The sequence below is a fragment of the Nuphar pumila genome, chromosome 11, assembly GCF_984573655.1.
Source record: "Nuphar pumila chromosome 11, dmNupPumi1.hap1.1, whole genome shotgun sequence".
Taxonomy (NCBI): Eukaryota; Viridiplantae; Streptophyta; class Magnoliopsida; order Nymphaeales; family Nymphaeaceae; genus Nuphar; species Nuphar pumila.
Window position 1 is genome coordinate 116,881,180 of NC_143259.1, and position 21,035 is coordinate 116,902,214.

Here is a 21,035-nt window from a genome sequence, read left to right on the forward strand (position 1 = left end):
ACGTCATTCCCTTGTTCCCAAGCCTTTTTAATGGAAATGAGATAGAGAGAGAGCAAAGGACAGCCATATACCATGCACATTCCAGTTTTTAAACCTTTTGGTTCATCACATAAATGGGCCAAAATCATTCTTCCCTGCCAAGAGATAATTTTAAAGTTCATGAGCAATACTAGACATATAAGAATCATACCAGTGGAAGAAATTCTAGCCATGTCGCAACATGCCAACAAAACATATCTTCCCATACGTGCATGCCCATATGTGCTTGAAAACTGTTGTCAGATGGCGAGCTCAGGTAAGATTAGCAGAGTGTAGAGTTAGTTGGGAGGATCCTTTGCATGTTGCAAAATTGGTCTCAACACCTAGTAAGTGACTGAAACTTATTCAGTCACTATTTTATCTTAATGATTATTATGTAGATATTTATAATAGTAGTTGAAACAGTATCAAGGCCATCCATGAACTATTTCTTAGAAATAAAACTTAAAAATACAAAGCACTTTTGGAATCTTCAAGTGATTATATGTAGCCCCAAAGGGGTTTGGCATAGTGGGATGGGACCTAGGCCGCTAGGCAGGTGGTCTAGGTTCAAATCCCATGGGCATCACCCCTTGCACAAGCCGAAGCGTGGCAACTAACTGGGGCAAGCCCACAGAGTTTTACGTTGTCAGGACAACGACAGTAAGTACAGCAGGCATAGCCACGACTAAGTCTCTGTTCCTGGGGACGGTTTCTCCATGTAAATATCAAAAAGAAAAAGTGATTACATGTACAAATAGTTGGTTCAATGATGAACTGATTAAGCCAGACTTTATTCTCTTTCTCACAATAGATAACCCAGATTCCAATTCAAAACTTCTTTTCTACTGTTCATACTTGAAAATTTGAGATGGGCACTGGTGACATAATTTTCCATGCATAAGTGCCATGGTTGATATATCAGAATTTAACATTAGTAAGATGACCTGTTATCAAGTTGCATACTGAACATTTATAAAAGATTAGCTATGGTGCAGCAGATAGAAATATATTGCAAGATGATCAGAAATTCTTGAAAATACATGAGGATATGGATAATTGAAGGCCTTCGCTAACCAACTGCTTGGGCGAGCTACCCTGGCTTGATGGATCTTCCATTACGCTATCAATACAAAGATTTTGTTCTGCAAGCACCAGCTTGCTCTGAATTCTCATAACATTCTTTAAGGTTGCGTTTAGCTTTAATAAATGTTCAAGCATGTGATAATTTAGCTTAAAACTAATAAACATCAGAATGTATGCTAAGGCAAGAAAACAAAGCACTTCTCAATTGGCAAATGAACCACAAAAGTTTAATGGGTACTCTACCACAAGAAACCCAAATGCAAATCCAGTTCCCACTATAAGCAAATGAGGATGACTACGCATGACATCTGATGGAGACAAGTAACACCTGAAGAATGGTTCAAGAGGTTATCTTGTTACCAGTTTTTGCCACTAATCGAGCTGACTTCAGAGTTCCATACAAAATTGAAATTTCTCTTACCATGTCAGAACTCCACCCAAGAGCACACTAAAAGGGAAAAGCTGCAATAAATAAGACATGAGTAACAAGATAAGGCCCTAAACACTTGCATAAGTATCGTTTCAAAGGAAAAATTATACCATAGCTAATGCAAGAAACATGCTTCCCCTTCTTGCTTGAACGACTTCGTGCACATTGAATATACTGCATAGAGGAATTATTACCACCAAATTAGAGTAGATTACCGATTGTTTCTTGCCAAGAAAGATCCATGACGAAAAGCACAATTTGCAAGAATTTTGTGAATACTCATAAAAATAATGTAAAAGATAGGCAACATGCTGCCAGGACAGTGACCATAAGTGTGGCAGGCAGTGACAGTGTGGCTACATCTCTGATCCTGGGGGTGGTTTCTCCGTGTAAATATCAAAAAATAAAATAAAATAGGCAACATGAACTAAGCATTTGGCCATCCAGTTAACACCGAATATTATGCACTCAATATACCATTGGGCACTAAACCAATTCCCAGCAAACCAATTGACAATTTCTGATAAAACAATTAATAATACTTTCAGATACTCTGAACTGCATACTTCTGTCCAGGAATGATGATCATATTCTGTCCTATTGAAGGCACTCTTTCATTTGAGATAGTGATGCAAATTTTTTTTTCAGAGAGAATTTCAGGCATAAAAAATCAAAAGATGCTTAGATGACCATTGCAAGCTACATAGACAATGATAAAGGCATCAACTTCAGACACAAAAATGGAGCGTCAAACATATCAAGGTTTAGAAAACCAGTATTTGTATATCTAGATGACATGGACATCAGAGTCAGAGACCAGCATGGAGTGTCAATTGTATTGAGACTTAGAAAACTAATGCTAACGCATGCATACACCCACGTTTAAACTTTAAACTAGAAATTTGTCAGAATATGAGTATTATGTCCCATGATTCTATGTTTGATGAATAAAAGAAAACCCATAAAGACATGGTCTCAATAAATTGGATATGAGAATACTTGTAATCTTTGATAAACCTAACAAAATTGATTTAAGAAATTATTCAAGTCCAGAAACAGAAAGCTTAAAGAAAAAATTGCAAAGAAAACTTCAATACTTAACTAAAAGTTGGACTCTCCAGAAGTGTCAGTGTCAGAATCAATGGCTAGTGTTGCCAAGTGCCTGACAGAACATGTCTGGTCAATAGGAGTGCACGGGTATCATGGGTTGCAAGAATGCATGATAAATTTGACTATGGTTGATCTTAAAATCATATCAATTTATGTGCATCACTAGGGTAACAGGTACAATTTTTGGTTGGTTGAAGCTGACCCATGTGTGTCCTGACTACTCCAAGATGCCATAATAGTACTGTTCACTACAGGTTCAACCATAAGAATACTGACACATTGGCTGACTGTTGCAAAAAATCTGTGTGACCAAGTCCCAATATCTAAGTGTTTGAAGTTATGAAAAGCTTGCTCAACCAACAATTTGAGCAAAATCATCAAAAGGAGCAGCCACAGCATCATTAGCATTAAAATTTTAAATCTGATAATGTTGATAATCATATTGCCCAATAGACCAATACTGTCCCAAAGAAGCTAACTAACAACCTCTTGAGCAGAAGAAAAAAGTCACATAAAATGAGGAAAGCTTAACAGTGCAATAAATTATGCTGATATAGTCACACGATTACCCTAATGAATAGAACACTTATCTATACTGAAACAGTACAAGAAACTTCAATGACCATCAAGCTGTAAGAACTAAGGAAAAAGACATTGCCAATGACTAGAAAGGCTAGGCATTTAATAAGCATGTGTGTCCCGTATCTGCATGACACAACACTGGATAGACCATGGTTGCCAGTTGAGGAAGCGGGAGCGGGAAGCGGGAAGCGAGGCACTTTCAAAATTTTAGGAAGCGGGAAGCATGGGACCACTTAGGAGCGAATCGGGAATCGTCTCGGAAGCGACCTAGGAAGTGAACCGGAAGCGACCTAGGAAGCAAGGGGGAAGCAAAAAAAATAAAAATAAAAAATACAAAAAAATAAAAAATAAAAAAAAATAAAAAAAAATGGGGGAAGCGAGGGGAAAGTGTGATGGGAACCGCGCTTCCCATTAAAGGGAAGTGCGCTTCCCATTAAAGAGAAGCACACTTCCCATTTAAAAATGGCGCTTCCCCGTGCATTTCGGAAGCGCGGCGTTTCGCGCTTCCGAAGCACGCTTCCCCGCTTACCTAGGCGTTTCCGGTAACTTTGAGATAGACTGACACTTCATAGCCACAGCCAAACATGCATCGGGCACAGTCAATACTTTTTTTCTAACTTATTCCATTTCTTTTTATGATCTCAATTGTTCATTTTGCATTTACTTGCATGATTTTCTTTTAAATTTGTCATTAATTATATTAACATCAATTTTCAACTTGTATTTACTATTATTGATTATAATAAAAAAGATTTAGAACAGTTGTCCAAGAATTTACACTTGCAACAATATTCATGATGTATTGCTTTAAGAATTTTGAATGTGCACACACACACAAACCATGTGTTGTGCCCTAGTATTACACAATTCTCGCTTGTACCAAGCATTTCTTTGTTGTGTTACGTATGCATGTCCATGTCTATATGACATAGGTGAAAGGAGCATTACTTCTTGAACCATACAAAAATAGCACTGAACAAGCATTTATAGATGCCTTGGTAAAAAATTGCAGCCTTACATACATACCAGTTCTAAATAGCAGAATATAAGTACAGAAGTTGACTTACTTGTATGAAACAGTAGGCACCACACCACCAACAATCAGGAAAAACAACACCACTTGATACGTTGGAATTTCTGAGAACAATAAATTTTAAGAACTTGCAGGTGCTGCAAGAAATTGAGAGAAACTCATGATAGAAAAGTGATTATGTAATAAATTAAAAAACAAGAATTCCAATTTTAGGAATGAAACACACACACACACACACACACACACACACACACGCGCACACACACACACACACACACACACAAGGTTGACAGAAACAGATTTTGAAGGATATTCAGTGTGACATTGCAACATTAAAGTATTACATCCAGAAAGCCATACAAAAATGTTGTCTAATTCCTAAAAAAATTCAAATCAGATGACAAAAAAGTAGGCGAAAGTTTCTCTTGGTGGATCCCACAATTTATTTTTGTGTTGTCCTACTACATACCAGAGTTACCGGAAACGCCTATAGAATAGGGGAAGCGCGCTTCCCCGGGATGCGCTTCGGAAGCGCGAAACGCAGCGCTTCCGAAACGCGAGGGGAAGCGCAGGTTCAATTGAGGAAGTGCGTCCCCCTTTAAAGGGAAGCGCGTACCTCTTTAAAGGGGTACGCGTACCCCTTTAAAGGGGGATGCGCACCCCGATAAAGGGAGACACATACCTCTTTAAAGGGGTACGTGTACCCCTTTAAAGGGGGACGCTATTGTGGAAAGGTCGAATTTGCCCTTAAAAAAAATTTACACATGAATATATTTTTTATTGAGGATAAAATGGGTATTTTACAAAACCCGTGAAAAAATAAAATCGAAAGGGGCTTAGGGTTTTGTTTTTTCATGTGTATCTTCTGACTCCTCTCTCTCTCTCTCTCTCTCTCTCTCTCTCTCTCTCTCTCTCTCTCTCTCTCTCTCTCTCTCTCGAGTTTTCGGCGAGCTCCGAGTTCAGGCGACCTCAAAAAATTCTGGTGGCCTCCACCGACTTCCGTCGATGAAGATGTTCAGGACCTTCAGGTACACTATCTTCTCTTACCCCTCTCTCTCACGCTCTGTCACTCTCTCTATCTCGAATATGGATCTGTTGGGTCCTTGGTGAAAAGGGGACGACAAGAAGCAAGGGTTTGTAACTTGGGTTGGAGGGCTCGACCAATCCCAACACGAAGCAAGGGCACACTGGGCGTAGGGTGACCTCCGGCCACAAAGATGCAAAGGGCTCGTGAGGAGTTGATGGCGGTTGGGTTCTGTAAACTGCGAGCCCTAGGGAGAGGAGGACCTCTGTCTGACCACCTGTGCATGGCAAGTGGCTTGGGCATGGGGGGGGTGGCTCGACAGAGACACACAAAGAGGGAGAAGGTTGGGGGAGGAGGCTCCAACAGGGAGCACCACCGGCAGTGGCGTAGCTAGGATTCATTGGGGGGGGGGGGGGAGGGGGGCAAATAGGGGCGTAGCAAGAAAAAAAAATTGTGTGATAGGGGTTCGGGGGCAGCGTCCCCGGTTTTTTTTTTTTAGATAAAATAAAACATGGCTACAATTATTAATAAAAATCTATTTCATATGGACAAATCAAACTATTTGCTGCAGTCAGGGTTGGGCTACAAAAATGGATAAAAATCTATTTCATATGGAATTAGAGTTGGGCTAGGACTGAGCTTTTAAATTTTTTTTTTAACTAGACCGGGAGGCCCATATTTTGCTTTGATGAAGAGTTTTCGAGTGATATAGGGCTGGTGTCTGACCTGTGTGGTGTGAGGTTCAGCTCGTGAGTAGAGGTTTGATTCCTTCATTCTCTCTAGAAAGTACATTTAGGGAACAGGGGATTGTTAGAGACTATTTGTTTCATTTTCCTGTTGCAATAACATGATGGTCTTTATCTTTTGTATTATCAATATGATGATCATTTGTATTCTTATTTGAGTCCCATGAATGAACAATATATTGGTTGAGAAACATTTCACATTTTGTGGTTTAACTGAGTTTATTTGGTTGTCTTTTTTAGGAATAAGGGTTAATGCAGTATTTTTTTATCATTCTTGTATGTTTTAACTTTTAAGTCATTTTGACGATTGCTTGAATCCTGATTCCTGATCAGATTGACTGGATCACTTTTATTATTCTTTTACTGTTGGATATGTATGGATTATTGATTTATTGTTTTCAATTTCAAAGTCAATGAAAAACATGTTCTGCCTCCACAAGTTGTTTTATGGTTTCATTATGGTGTTTGATCTTGCAGACTTTCATTCTCTCCTTAATCTCTTGAAGTGACTTTGCTTTATGTGAATTCTGAACTTACATGTTGATCAAGTGAACCAAGCATGATAAAAGAAACAAAACAAAAGAGATACTTATAAGTATCCTATAATATATAAAAAAATATATTATAGGAAAATTCTTGAATTCATATTATAAAAACATATTATACAAAATGTATACCAAGCATGATTGAGCTTATCATCCCTATTAAGTATGAATTCTTTGATATACCGAGCGTGGGCACACCCAGGCTCGACTCATTTACTCTATCAGAAGAGTGGGGCAACTAGTATGCTGCAGCTAGTTGTTTAAAATTTTAAATAAATATCATTATTGCTAGTAACAGTCGGCCAATATGAATTTTGTTTTTCTTCGTTGTTATGTTATCTTTCTTTAGCATTTTTTCATAAATGCAAACTTTTGAAAGAACTTTTTTTTTTTAAAAATTTGTCTGCTTTATCATAGTATATTATAGAATCATAGATCTTTCACCTCCTTAAATGATGTTTATTTATTTGTTTTAGTAATTGATAAATTATGAGTAATGATTTGTGTTCTTCACTCTCCATCATTTACTGTTAATAATAGCTTTTTTAAAGTGTTTTAGGCTGATTCTTATACTTTTATGATGCAGATATATTTGCATGTTCTTTGCTTCATTAATGACCATCTCAAGCTATGATCACGATAATTCTGATGACGATGACGATGACGATTCTTTGTACAATTTGGATCATGAATCATCTAGTGGTGTTGGGAAGGGCAAGAAGAGGTTTTCTGCTTGTCCATATCAGTTTGAAGACAAAAACGAAAATTGTTTTGACAAGGAAGATGAAGAAGATGACTTGGATGACTACAATTTTGAAGATGACCAAGATGATGAACCACCTAGCATGCATAAAACAACAGTGTTATGGCGCCATGTATTGAAACAAAAGAAGAGTGGGCAAGAAAAGCAAGGTGGAACCCAAGTTTTTATGTGCAGGCACTGCCAAAATATTTATCATGGGTCATATACTTGAGTTTTTGCACATCTCATGAGATCTCCAAAGGGACAAAGTGTTGGAATTGCCTTTTGCCCTGTAGTTGCAAAAAATGCAGAATTGGCAAAAAAAATTAAGAGGCAAGTTCGTCGAGTGGAGGTTTCATCAAGTGCATTTGAGTTGAGAAGATCAAGAATTGATACTCCGAAGAAGCCTATTAGTATGACTACATCATCTAGTGGAAGCCGAAAAACAGTTGATATTCGTGATACCTTTAAAAAGGTAGAAAGAGATTATGTAGATCACAAAATTATCAGATTTTTTTGTGCAAATGGCATACCTTTCGATGTGCTTCGATCACTATATTGGGAAGAGATGATATCTGCAGTTAGTAAAGTACCCGGATATAAACCCCCATCATATGAAAAACCGCGAACAGCATTGCTTGACAGTTAGAAAGAGTGTGTTCACAGGGAGTTAAACGAATTTCGAGAAAAGTTTAAGGAGTTTGGAGTTTCCATTGTATCAGACGGTTGGACAAATATCAAGAACAAACACTTGATAAATATATTTGCCTCAAACTGTTTTGGCTCGATGTTCTTATATGCAAGCGATTTTTCTAATGTGCAACAGTCAACTGCAAACATTGACGAGTTTTTTAAGACGGGATTTAAACTTGTGGGGCCTTCTAGTGTAGTGCAAGTGATTACAAACAATGCAGCAAATTGCAAGTTAGCAGGTGAAGAATTAAAACAAACGTACAAGTATATTTTTTGGTCACCTTGTGTTGTGCACACTTAATTTGATCTTCAAGGATTTGGCACATGAGTTTCATTGGTTGGGAGAAACATATTTGCAGAGTAAAGAAATTGTGAAGTATATCACAAATCATTCAAAAGCACTAGCAATCTTTAGAAGCAATGAAAAATTAAAATTAATAAAGATTGCAAAAACAAGGTTTGCTTCACATTATACTACTTTGAAACGCTTGCTTGATGTGAGGGAGAGCTTAAGGCTCACAGTAATTTCAGATAGATGGAGCGATTGGAAGCATGCACGGATGAAACTATGAAAAAAAGGGTTGTTACAACAGAAACAACTATTCTTAATGAAGAATATTGGGATATTGTATGTTTAGCATTATTGATTATAAAACCCATATATAAGATGATTAAATTTTGTGATCAGGAAGGCCCTATAATTGGTGAAGTGTATGAAGGCATGGACAACATGTTGGGAGAAATCAAAGACAATCTAAAAGGACAACCAGATTTATATGAAAAGATTCATAAGATTGACTCAAATAGATGGGATAGAATGAATGTGTTTTTCCATAGTCTAGCCCAAGGTTTTAAAACCCGTGACTCGGAACTCGACTCGTTCTTTATTGACTCGTGACTCGGCGGGTCAACTCGATGACTCAGACCGGGTTTTGTTAACTTTTGATTTTAAAAGAAAAACAATATATAAATTATCATTTAAACATATAAAAGTTTGTAGAATGACTTAATTACTAATGTAATTGATTAATAAGTAAAATAACATCAAGTAAAACTAGCACGATCAAGTTATCAACAACAAAAAAAAACCATTAGTGCATGCTTCGTTGCCAAAAAAAATAAATAATGGATCCATGCTAATTTTTTTGTCAAATCTGTTTGGTTAAAATAGCTAAAGAAATGAACTTGATCAGCGTTCACACATAATACATGTACACATGTATCCACGTAATCAAATTACACCTTTCCTTTTGCATTTTGTTTCCCTGAAAATACTGGTTGCTGAGATTTTACAAATGCATTTTTTGGTTAAAGTCATGACCATCAAATTGATATTGTTTGAGAGGAGCTTTTTCTTGTCCTTTTTGTAAAATTATATAAATACCCCTGGTGATGTATAATTTATATAACCATGTGGAAGTTCTCAATGCAAAAATCCAGTGAACTTGTCATATATTTATTAAAGGCTGAGGAATTTGACTTGCAGTATTTGTGTGTTTGTGCCTAGTTTTTAATGTGTATCCCTGATAACAATTCAGCTCCTGAAGTCATCAGAATTTCAGTGTGCAGGGTTGTATGTGTACATGCATGGACATACAATATGTTTATCATATAGTGATTCAGATTGTCCTTGGACACAATTCCCCCAAGCATAGAGAGCCAAATGAAAGTTTGGAATTTGATGGAAGGATTTGAAGTCACATGATTTGGTGTGGAGAAAGCAAGAACGTGTTGTAAAAATGAGCACCTTTAGTTTAGATCTCTTGGAAGGATGAAAGATAAATTTCATCGAATCAAAAGCAAAGGCATGATAAATTAGCATGCTTTGAGACAGTATCGATAGCGTGCGCCTTAGTACCTAGAGCGTGTGCCTCGCCTGTGAGGCGTACGCTTCAAGTACTGAGGCGTACACCTCGCCTGTGAGGCGTACGCTTCAAGTACTGAGGCGTACGCCTCACAGGCGAGGTCGCAGCAGCTGAAGGACCACCTTGAATCCTTGAATCCTTTACAAAACTCGCCGGAAAATCTTGCCGGAAATTATTGCAGCGGCAGAAAGAAACACAAAAGAGGAAAATTTGAAAAAACATACCTGGTGGCATCGAAAAATGTCGCCGATGCACTATTTTTGCTGGAGAAGACACGTCGGAGCTGCGACGATGCCTTACTATTCAGTATTCACCGTCGATGTGCCTTCGTCGGCGTCACTGTTCACGCCGGAGTTACTGTTCGCGATGCAAATACAAAACGCAAAAAAATAAACACTATTCACGCCAGCGTCACTGTTCACGCCGGAAACTCCTTTCCGGCATTGCTTTTCTCGCCGGAATTCTCGTCGGATGGCTGGAGCTGCAGCCGCACCTTCTTGGCTTTTCCTCTCTTCAGTCGAGGGTTGAACACAATGAACAGTGAAAACCTTAAGGGTTTTCGACTTTTCGTTAACAACTTAAAGGGTAAAAGAAATAATATTGCAAAAATGCCATTAACACAAACCATCCGAGTTGTTCGATTATATTTGACCCATGACTCGTCCCGAGTCGCGCGAGTCCTCCAGCGAGTTTTGTAAATCCGAAAACGACAGAACTCGTCTGAGTTCAACGTGACTCGTGACTCGTGACTCGGCCGAGTCAAGCCGAGTCATGCCCGAGTCTTGGCAACCCGAGTATGCCTTACCAGGTTGACTCGCTGGAGGGTCGAGCCAAGCCGAGTTGACTCAGCGAGTTTTTAAACGTTGGTCTAGCCCACATGCTTACTCTAAAATATTACGAGTCGGAGTATCTCAAAATCCCAGCAGTAGGAGGGGTCAAACGAGTTTCTCCTGGTAAAAATTTTATTCTATCTATTTAATAAAGTTTAAAGTTTAATGATTTAATTATTTTATTATTTCATTTGCATTTTCTTGTTATAGTTACTAAACATTTTTTTTGCAGAAAAGGATAATGATATCTTAGACGGTGCAATGCTCGCGCTTGAAGTCATATCTTCTGGAAATGAAGAGTTATCTACACTTTATAGGTCACAACTTGTGGTTTTTGCATCAAGAAGTGAAAGATTTAGCCGAAATGCAACAAGAATAGATGAACTGAATCCTACAATGTCAGTGCTTAATTGGTGGCGTTTTTATGGTGGTAATACACCTGAGTTGAGAGCATTAGCCATTAAGGTTTTATCTCAACCTATTAGCACATCTTCTGCAGAAAGAGTGTGGAGCACCTATAGTTATATTCACAATGTTAAAAGAAATAGGCTCAATGAAGATCGTGCTGATACCTTAGTGTATATTCATTTCAATCTTCGATTGATTGATAGGTATAATTAAACTGTGTTGTACTTTTGTTTTGGTATTTTTTTTTCTCTTTTTCTATCATTGATTGTTTATTAGCATTCATATTTTATATTCTTGTTATAAAAGGTGCAACAATCGCTACAAAGAAGGGCCTAGTCGAAAATGGGATATCAATCCAGAACTTCCTATTGTAGAAGAAAATACGTTGAGATTAGAGGATATGCGATGGAGAGATTTGGATGATAGTGCACAACAATCAAGCACTATTTTCAAATCCAAACGTAAAGATGCACAACCAAGAGCTCCATTACCTCCAATAATCATACGTACAAATGAAGTTGAAGAGGATACAAATCAATCCAACAAAGCTAGTAGAACTGCAGATATACAAGAGCGACCATCAGTTCTTCATGGTCGGATTGATCGTTTATTTAGCCGGAGACCTAAGCAAGGTATGTTGATATTGTGTTTTTTATATTTTAAATTATGATTTTTGAACATTTTAATTTTTTAACGTATTCATTATAGGAAATGAAGGAAGGAGCAGAAGACATGGTCGTGGAGGACAAGAAGCACGTGATGATGCAGAAAATTCGCGATCTATTGCTGACTTGAAGGGGAAGAGAAAGATGACAGATTAATGAACTCTTGAATTATTAATTTTTTTTTTATGATGTAGTTGGAGTAGTCCAACTTAAAAACTTTTATGTTACTTTTTTGTCATGGTCTTGTAATCTTTTTTTGGTATACTTTTATTTTGAATCTTGCATAATGAAGTGAAGTAGTGGATTATGTTAATTTTAAGTTTAGAGTTTATAACTTTGTAGCTTATAATTTACAATTTAGAAATTTATAGCTTAAAAATTTAAACATATCTCTATGTAATCTTTGAGTTTATTGATTTCTCGTTTTCTATGTTGCAGAGATGACAAGATTTACAACATCAAATAACAAGTCATTTGATTCTTTCGTTGAAAAAAGTACGCTTTTTAATCAAATTTATTTGTTTTCTTAATGCATTATTTAGTGTTTGCATGCATTTGTTAAATGGTTGCAACAAGAATGTGAATTATGATCTTCTCTTGATGTATAATTTTTTAAATGCTTGACAGTTACAATATGATGCATTTGTTAGATAATTACAACTTATATTATTTATTGTCTATATACGTGTTTTATTTTGTCAATGATGACATAAATCTTAGTTTTTGATAAAATAAAAATATATAATTACATTTTCGCTTCCCTTTCGCTTCTCACTCGAATCCTATGTCGCTTCCTTCTTCGCTTCTTAGGTCGCTTCTGGTTCGCTCCCTAGGTCGCTTTCGAGACGCTTCCGAGACGCTTCCTGGTTCGCTAAGTCGTCTTGCGCTTCCCGCTTCCTAAAATTTTAGAAGTGCCTTGCTTCCCGCTTCCGCTTCCCGTATCGCTTCCTCGACTGGCAACTCTGCTACATACATAGGGAGGATACAAAGAGTGGGTTTTTTCAAGTATACAAAACCAAAAGATTTTTGAGAAATCGAGAGGGTATGGCAAATGAGCTTGATACGAAGGTAGGCTTAGAGATATGCATTGGACACGCTTTCTTTAAAGCGTTGCTCCACTTGGATAAAGTCTTTGGTGCAATGGGATACATGCAACCTTACTCTCAAAATACAATCAAGCTTTGCCTACACGAAATGATCGATCCATGAATTGCACTGGTAAGACCGAGCTTACTCGACACAACCCACCTTTGACTAGCCTCTGGACTTGAACCGATCTAGGCTTAGACTAAGTCTAAGCTAGAGAGAGAGGCATGGAGAAGGAGATTGAACAGAGGAGAGAAGAGAGGTTGAGACTTCAATGGATGAAAAAAGGGGGTGGGCTTGGATTTATATAGGCCCAAGCCCATCAGCCACTAATAAATAATCAATGGCTAGCTATAAAGGCCAAACGGCTAGTCAACCATTGTTTACAAGATGGGAACGGGCAACGAACCAAAAGGTTAAGTCAAGGGTCTAAACTAATCCTACCAATCCGAATTATCCAATAAATAGGATGTTGGTCAAAGGTCAAAGCAGGTCAAACAATCAGGTATAAATAGGGTGGCTCTGGAACGTTTGACCATAAATCGTGCATGCAGGGATGTTGGACAAGTTTAGGTCTGGTCAAAGGTAGCTTAAATGGTTAGGTTGATTGGGTCTAGGTAAAAAGGACTTAGGGATATAATCGTCCCAAATACTAAAAAGATAGGACAAAAGTTTAATATGACCATGACCACACCAAACGAAACCGAACCGTACCGAACTGAGTTGAAACTGCAACCTAAACATAAATCCAAATCCAAGTCCAAACCCAAAGCTAAAGGCAAATCCAAAGTCCAAAGTTCAAAGTTCAATTGACATGCCTCCAAAGAGCCTTTCCCATAAAAGCAACTCTACCCCCTTATAAAGCCATGTGAAGGTTCCTCTTCTCTTTAATCTAGGACTAAACAAATTTCAAAGCAGTGTAGTTTTCCTCTAAAAGTAACAAACAAAAGGCTAAAACCCACATAATTTTGAGAGATAAACCCAACAAAGATCATGTACCATGTTGTGCATACCTCTTTTAGCCATAAAAGTCTCAATGTGATTTGTAATTAAAGAAAATAAATTAACCCCTTAAGTTCTTTGAAAACTTGTAAATTTGGCAAGAGAGAAGTGTTATGATATAGAAAATTGAGCATTTCAATGGAAACCCTTGAAAAAACAAGATTTATGGGGATAGAACATGGGGATAGGAGAATCTTAAACTCGCAGAGATTCATCAAACTGCGAGTAAGTACTACAGAGAACCTTTGGGCATTCGAGGACTACAAAGAAAAGATTGTTGTGGATCATATATTTCTTAATTGAAACAACTCCTAAACGTTCAAATTGATTCATATAATCTGATCTCTTCCTAAGCCAGCAAGACAACTGCCTAATCAAAACCGAAATGGCATCGGAGCACTTTGAATGCCTCAAAGAATATCATGTCACTAATTTTAAACAGTTTAAGACCACGTTGCCACCAAATGTTAATTTTACATATGTCCATTTATAGTTGCAAAGTAAAGTAGCTGTTAGATTCTGATATAAAAACACGGCTTTTCACCACAGCAGAAAACCAAAACCAAATATAAACACATATAAAACCAAAGTTGTGAACGACATCGCACTGCCAAAGAAAGTTCACTTCAATATGTCCAGAACCAGAAGTGTTGAATCAAAGATATCATAAAATTCAACTGTTAACAGGAGTGGTGGTGCACAGGATGGTTAACAATCAACCTTACAAAATTTGCAGACTTTAAAGTTGAAAGTGGGTAGGTTAACCATAACATCTTACCAGAAGATCTTACCAGGAAACAAAGGTATCCAACTCAGAAAGGGAATAGATGCCCTGAAATCCTGCACCCACCATTCAGCACCTGAAAATGCATGAAAAAATAATTGATACCAGATAAGGAACTAGATAAAGAAACTAACTAGTCTCTTTTTGCCCTATCATGTAATTCCAAATCATGCAATATAAAGAAAAAGAATCAGGAAAACATCAAGATAAGTTGCAAATGAGTGTAAGTAAACTTGAAAGATAGAAGGCAAAATCACTGATAAAGCAACCAGAAAAATGCAATTATGCACTAGTTCAAATACAAAGCACATGTACAACAACCAAATGTTGAAGACAATTCACAGGATGAATCAAAATGAACAATCATTGACATACCTACAGCAGCTGTGAAAAAATGAGCCGCATAAATCAGCATGAGCCCTTCTGTAGGTCCATTTATTTCTGGAAGAATAAGTGTATTTGTAAAGAAGCTGCAAATGACAAGAAATAAGTTTTATTTGAGATAAATAGATGCCTATAAAGCTTGCAGAGAAAAGTAATATAAAAAAAATTCTCTGGGCTTTGCAACAGTCTAAACAAACATCACTTACTGCTCCCATGTAGCACAGTAGAATGGAACTGCTGCCATCACCCAAAACCAGAAAGCATGCTTTCCACACATGGCAGTACTCCCAAAAGCCAGTGACTCAAACTAAGAAACAGCAGTTATTCAAGGAAAATATCTAATAAGGTCCCAGTGTTCAACATGGAAGATTGAAAAAAAAGGAGCATACCGCACATGCAAGGGCATCACATCCTGCAATAATTCACTCAAATAGTTCAATAGAAGAGTACTACAAAATTGGGTAGGTCTCTAAAGAACAAATATGATGAAGAAAATCACCATGATCAAAAAGTTCACCCAATGGACTAGATGAATTAGTGCGCCTGGCTTGCTTCCCATCCACAGCATCAAATGTCTGGAATACAAAATTCTCAAAAATAAGATATACACATGACAGAAACAAGAAAATCTCACAGATTCTTTGAAGATGCTCAGCAAGAACGTGAAGGGAATAATAGCATACACATCTCATAGCAGATTCGATAACACTTACTAGAATGACCTCCACTAGGCCAGTATTAAGGATGAATTTTAATATCATTTAACAATTTTATTAATTTTATACCACCACTCATCATGTGGATAGTTGTGCACAGAGGCTTGCTGGTGATGACAATCAGTTGTATACTTGCTTACCATCAAAAATAAAAACTTTACTTACCAAATCTCAACTTTTAGCATTTTCTACATGAGGAGCATGACTTCAGTGACAGCAAAATGCCAACAAAGGAATGTGCAAGCTAACCATATAAGCGAACAAGTTTTGAGAGATGTATGCAATACAAGCATACATCACTTAATTACAGAAATCACATCTGACTAAGAAAAACAGCACAACATACATATGGTTCTCATTGTTCACATATGAGGAAAGGGGGGGGGGGGGGGGGGGGATTGCAAACTGCCAAAAACACAAATATATAAGATAAAGAGTAAGAAAAAAATTAGAAAAAACAAAAAATAAAAATACTCTTGAGACACCATGATAATGTCGAAGCAATATCATTGCAATAATATCAAGATATTTTGGTGATCTCTATGATAATGACATTATAATATCATGATATTTTGGTGATCTCTGTGATAATGTCACTATAATATCATGATACTTTGGTGATATCTGTGGCAATGATATGTAGTATTTGAAGATATGGATGTACATACTACATAGATAGGTATCTGCAAATATGGTGTTTGCCAACATGCATGAGAAAAAAGAAAGAGAGGGCAAACTTGAACAAACCTGATACAGAAAGAGAAGCAATCCGTGTGCAAAATGCACCCAACGTGGTGGGGCTGAATCCAGATGAGGTGAATAAATCTACAGTCATAAAACAAAAACATGAGAATAACATGCAGATCATCTCAGGCTACCCTTTCATGAACTCTGATCCAAATAGCAAATGATAGAAGTGTGAAAAAGTCTACGAAGAGACAATATGTATACAAGCACAAATACTTTACAAAAGATGTGCACGAAGGCACTCACACAACACTTGAACAACTACGCACAAATGCGTAAAAATAGCAAACATGCACTAAGGCATGTGTTCCAATAAAAAAGGAGAATGCTTGAGACTCTCAAGCTTATCAATTACAAAGGAGGAACACCACTATTTATACAAGCACAAAGGGACCACATGAGGGGCTGCCAAAGGAGTCGTTGGGGGGCCCAATGACTCTATTGGGAGGCCCCCAATGTGATACGACACTTAAAAAGAAGAAAATAAAAAGAATAGAAAATAAAATAAAGAAGAAATTACAAGCATTATTCCAAGTGGAATATGCATAAAAGGTGAAATTACAGAAATACCCTTTAGGGTATTAAGGACAAATATATATATATATACACATAGAGATATGTATACATACATACATAGTATGTATGTATATATATATACTTACAATGTTGGTTTGCAATTACATTTTAACACCCCCCCTCAAACTTACGATGCGATAACCGCAAGTTTGCCAAGAAGGAAGTAAAATCTAGGCGAGCGAAGAGCCTTAGTGAAGAAGTCCGCCAGTTGATACTCAGACGTCACGTACGGGAGATCAATGACCTTCTTCAAGTATTCTTCCCTGACATAGTGGCAGTTCATTTCTATATGCTTTGTTCGCTCATAAAAAGTGTGATTCTTAGCAATATAAATTACACTCAGTGTTGTTAAAAACGCGTCTCAAGGCGCAAAAAGCGCATCTCGCCTCGAGGCGAGGGCCTTTGTGCCTTGAGGCGCAGTTAAAAAGCATAAATGCATAAGGGCCTCATGCGCCTTGAGGCGTACGTCTTGAGGCGAGGCGTGCATTAAAAAAAAATCTGATGGGCCCTTATCCGAGTCTGACCCAGACCCGTATTCTCGAAGGTTCGAGAGAACCTGTGTCTTTAAAAAAGACACAGGCGCCTCGGGCGAGGGGCAAAAGCCCTCGCCCCTTCTCTCTCCACTTTGTCCCCTCTCCTCCCCCGCGACCGCTGTCACCGACGACCACCCGTCGTCGGTCATTGTCTCTTCCACCTTCTTTCCTCTGTTGAGAAGGCGCCGACGACCCACCGGCCACCACCATCTTCTTTTCTCTGTTGCGAGGGCGCCAGCGACTCACCGCCACTGTCGTCCGTTCCGGCGACCTCGGCCGACATCCTCGACACCGCCTTTCCTCTGCGTTTTCCGGTGACGTCGGAGTCGCCGCCGCCGCCAGGTAAACCCCTCTTCTTTACTTCTTCTCCGTGAGGGGTCGACCGACAAGGGGGCAGAGCCCCCTGTCTTCGCCTCACGTTGACAGGAGGTACCCCCTACCTTTCTTATGGGGTCGACCGACAGGGGGGCGGTGCCCCCTATCGTCGGCAGGTGGTCCCCCCCCCGCTCTGTTTTTCTCTCTTGGTTGACCGACAGGGGGGCGGAGCCCCTATTGTCGCCTTTCGTCGATCAGGGGGGTTGAACTCTCCCCCCCCTGCCTCTTTCTTTGGGTCCACCGGCAGGGGGCCGGAGCCCCCTGTTGTCGCCTCTCGTCGGCAGGGGGCCGGAGCCCCCTATCGTCGCCTCTCATTGGCAGGGGGCTCCGCCCCCCGTCGCTTTCTTTAGGGAAGGGGGCTCCACCCCCCCCCCCTGTCGCCTTCTTTCTCGGCAGGGGGATTCGCCCCCTATCACCTTCTGTTCGGCAGGGAAGGGGGCTCCACCCCACCCCCCTTGTCACCTTCTTTCTCAGCAGGGGGCTTCGCCCCCTGTCGCTTTCTTTTTCGGTATGGGGCTCCGCCCCCTGTCACTCACCTTGTCATCAGGCAGGAGGCTCTGCACCCCTTGTCCTTCTTGTTTTGCCAGTAGGGGGCTCCACCCCTCCTGCCATTTGCCTTGTCGACAGGGGGCTCCGCTCCCCCTCTTCGCCTTACATCATGCATGGGTACACTTTAATGAAATTTTAAAAATTAAATTTGTATTCATTTAATTCGTAAGAATTCATTAAGGCGATGCAAAGAGTTATGTCCTTGTCAACCTATTTTAATGAAAAGACTTGTTTTTTAAGTTTTAGTGTAATACAATATGCTGATTTTTAGATTTCTTTAAAAATCTGACTAAACATGACAAGTTTTGAATGCAGTATGTGTTTTCAACTAAAAGAACTAAAGAGATCACAATCATGGGTCTGGTTTACAAAACTTGCAACGAACCAAACCTGGTTAAGATGGACAAATTACTTAATGATTTTTAGATTTTTAGTTTTTTATTAAATGAATGCTCATATTTTATTTCTTAGATACTTACATAGATCAAGTTGTTGCATTAATGTTACTTTTACATGTTAATCTCATATTTTTCCGTATTTAATTGAGATTTTTTATTTCATGTTGGTTGGTGCTTCATTAATAAAGCATTTCTTATTTATTTATAATTTTAGATAATTTTTATAGTTTTTTTAAGTTTAAAAAAAAATTTAAGGCTTACGCTTTGCGCCTCGAGGCTTAAGCCTCGCCTCAGATTTTGGTGGAGCGTCTCGCTACGCCTCAACGCTTTTCACAACACTGTTTGCACTCTATTTGTCGCAGCATAACTTGGTTGGTTCTCTAATGAAAACTCCCATATCTTCTAGAAGACGCTAAATCCATATAATTTACATGGTGGTGGACGCCATGACTCTATATTCTGCTTCGGTGGAGGACAGAGAGACCTTCTGTTGTTTTTTACATCGCCAAGAAATCAAAGACTCACCTAAGAAGACACAAAAACCAGTGGTGGAGTGACGATTATTAGGGTCACCTCCCCAATCTGAGTCAGTATAAGCAGAAGAAGAAGACAAGAATTCTCCCTTATTTACAGTTCCCTTTAAATATTTGATGATATGAAACACAACACTCATGTAAACGGTTGTGGGAGCATGCTGGAACTGACTGACAATGTGAATTGCATGAGACAAATTAGGCCGAGTGATGTTAAGGTACATCAACGAGCCTACCAGTTGCCGGTAAGGAGTAGGATCAGTTAGAAGGATCCCGTCATCGATCTTCATTTTTGAACCAACTATTTCAGGAGTTTCGCAAACTTTGTCGTCGGAAATTCCTGACCTGTCAATAATCTCACAGGCAAGTTTAGATTGAGATAAAAAATAATCACACTGAGAATAAGCAACCTCAATTCCAAGAAAGTATCTCAGAAAACCTAAATCTGACATCTCAAGTTTCGAAGTCAAGACGGACTTAATACCCTTGACTCCTTGAACATTATCACCTGTAATTAACATAGCATCAACATAGAGCAATAATATCACAATCCCTGCATCAAATTTTCTAGTAAATAATGCAGTATCAGTATAACAAAGAAGAAAATCCATTTTCTAGCATTACACTGTTAAATCTATCATACCAGGCTTTGAGAGCCTGTTTCAAACCATAGAGGGCTTTTCAAAGGCGAAGAACTTTATCTTTAGAAATCTTCATGCCTGGTGGGCATCCATATAAACTTCTTCGTTAAGATCACCATTTAAAAAAACATTTTTCATATCCATTTGAAAAATGTTCTAGTTTTTTATAAACGCAATAGTAATAAAACATCTAACTGTAACAATTCAGGCTACAGGAGCAAAAGTTTCTTTATAATCAATACCATATTCTTAGCCATACCCTTTTGCTATTAAGCGAGCTTTGTATCTCTCCAGAGATTCATCGCTCTTAGTCTTAACCTTAAATACCCAACGACAACCTATAGTTTTCTTTCCAATAGGTAGAGTTTGGAATTCCCATGTCTCAGCTTTCTAAGAGCATTGAGTTCATTTTGCATAGCTTCTTGCCATTCTATACATTTTTTAGCTTCTTCAAAATTTATTGGTTCAAAGTAAGAATAAATAGCACTAAGATAAACCGTATATCTGGGTGAAAACGAATCAAAAGAGACAAATCGAGTTGAAGGTCTCCTATTTCTTTCAGATCTCCTGTGATCAGGAGTGGAAACAGACTCACTATATTGATCAATAGCACTTCTGAAAGTATCTCGATTTCTACGAGAATACGTTATTGGGTCACTTGAAATTCTGCCTTCTTGGATATTGGGTGAGTTAAGTTCATCAATATCTACTCCATTTTCCCCATCATGATTTGATGATACTTGATCATTACGAGACATATCATCATTACTAGACAATAAGTCAAAAAAAAAAGAATAATCAGTATTTTCCTGGTGGAAAACATTTCCTTCAAATCCGCTCTCATTTTCTAAGAAAGTCACATTTCTGGAGACATATAACTTATCATTTCTAGGGTCATAACATCGAAACCCTTTTTGAATTTCTAAATATCCAA

The 21,035-nt window shown here is 38.3% G+C and overlaps 1 protein-coding gene across 1 annotated transcript in view; it reads right to left on the minus strand.

The window, feature by feature from the left end:
* Positions 1 to 21,035, minus strand: part of LOC149823035 (choline/ethanolaminephosphotransferase 1-like) — a 29,582-nt gene that overhangs the window by 1,259 nt on the left and 7,288 nt on the right. Inside the window, exons 5-15 of the mRNA XM_089980513.1 lie at positions 16,497 to 16,574; positions 15,533 to 15,608; positions 15,423 to 15,445; positions 15,240 to 15,340; positions 15,025 to 15,119; positions 14,657 to 14,725; positions 4,294 to 4,363; positions 1,645 to 1,708; positions 1,526 to 1,566; positions 1,348 to 1,432; positions 72 to 134 (exon numbers count right to left, since the gene is read on the minus strand). Coding sequence (XP_089836639.1) covers positions 72 to 134; positions 1,348 to 1,432; positions 1,526 to 1,566; positions 1,645 to 1,708; positions 4,294 to 4,363; positions 14,657 to 14,725; positions 15,025 to 15,119; positions 15,240 to 15,340; positions 15,423 to 15,445; positions 15,533 to 15,608; positions 16,497 to 16,574 — 765 coding nt within the window. The remainder of the gene's footprint in view (positions 1 to 71; positions 135 to 1,347; positions 1,433 to 1,525; positions 1,567 to 1,644; positions 1,709 to 4,293; positions 4,364 to 14,656; positions 14,726 to 15,024; positions 15,120 to 15,239; positions 15,341 to 15,422; positions 15,446 to 15,532; positions 15,609 to 16,496; positions 16,575 to 21,035) is intronic.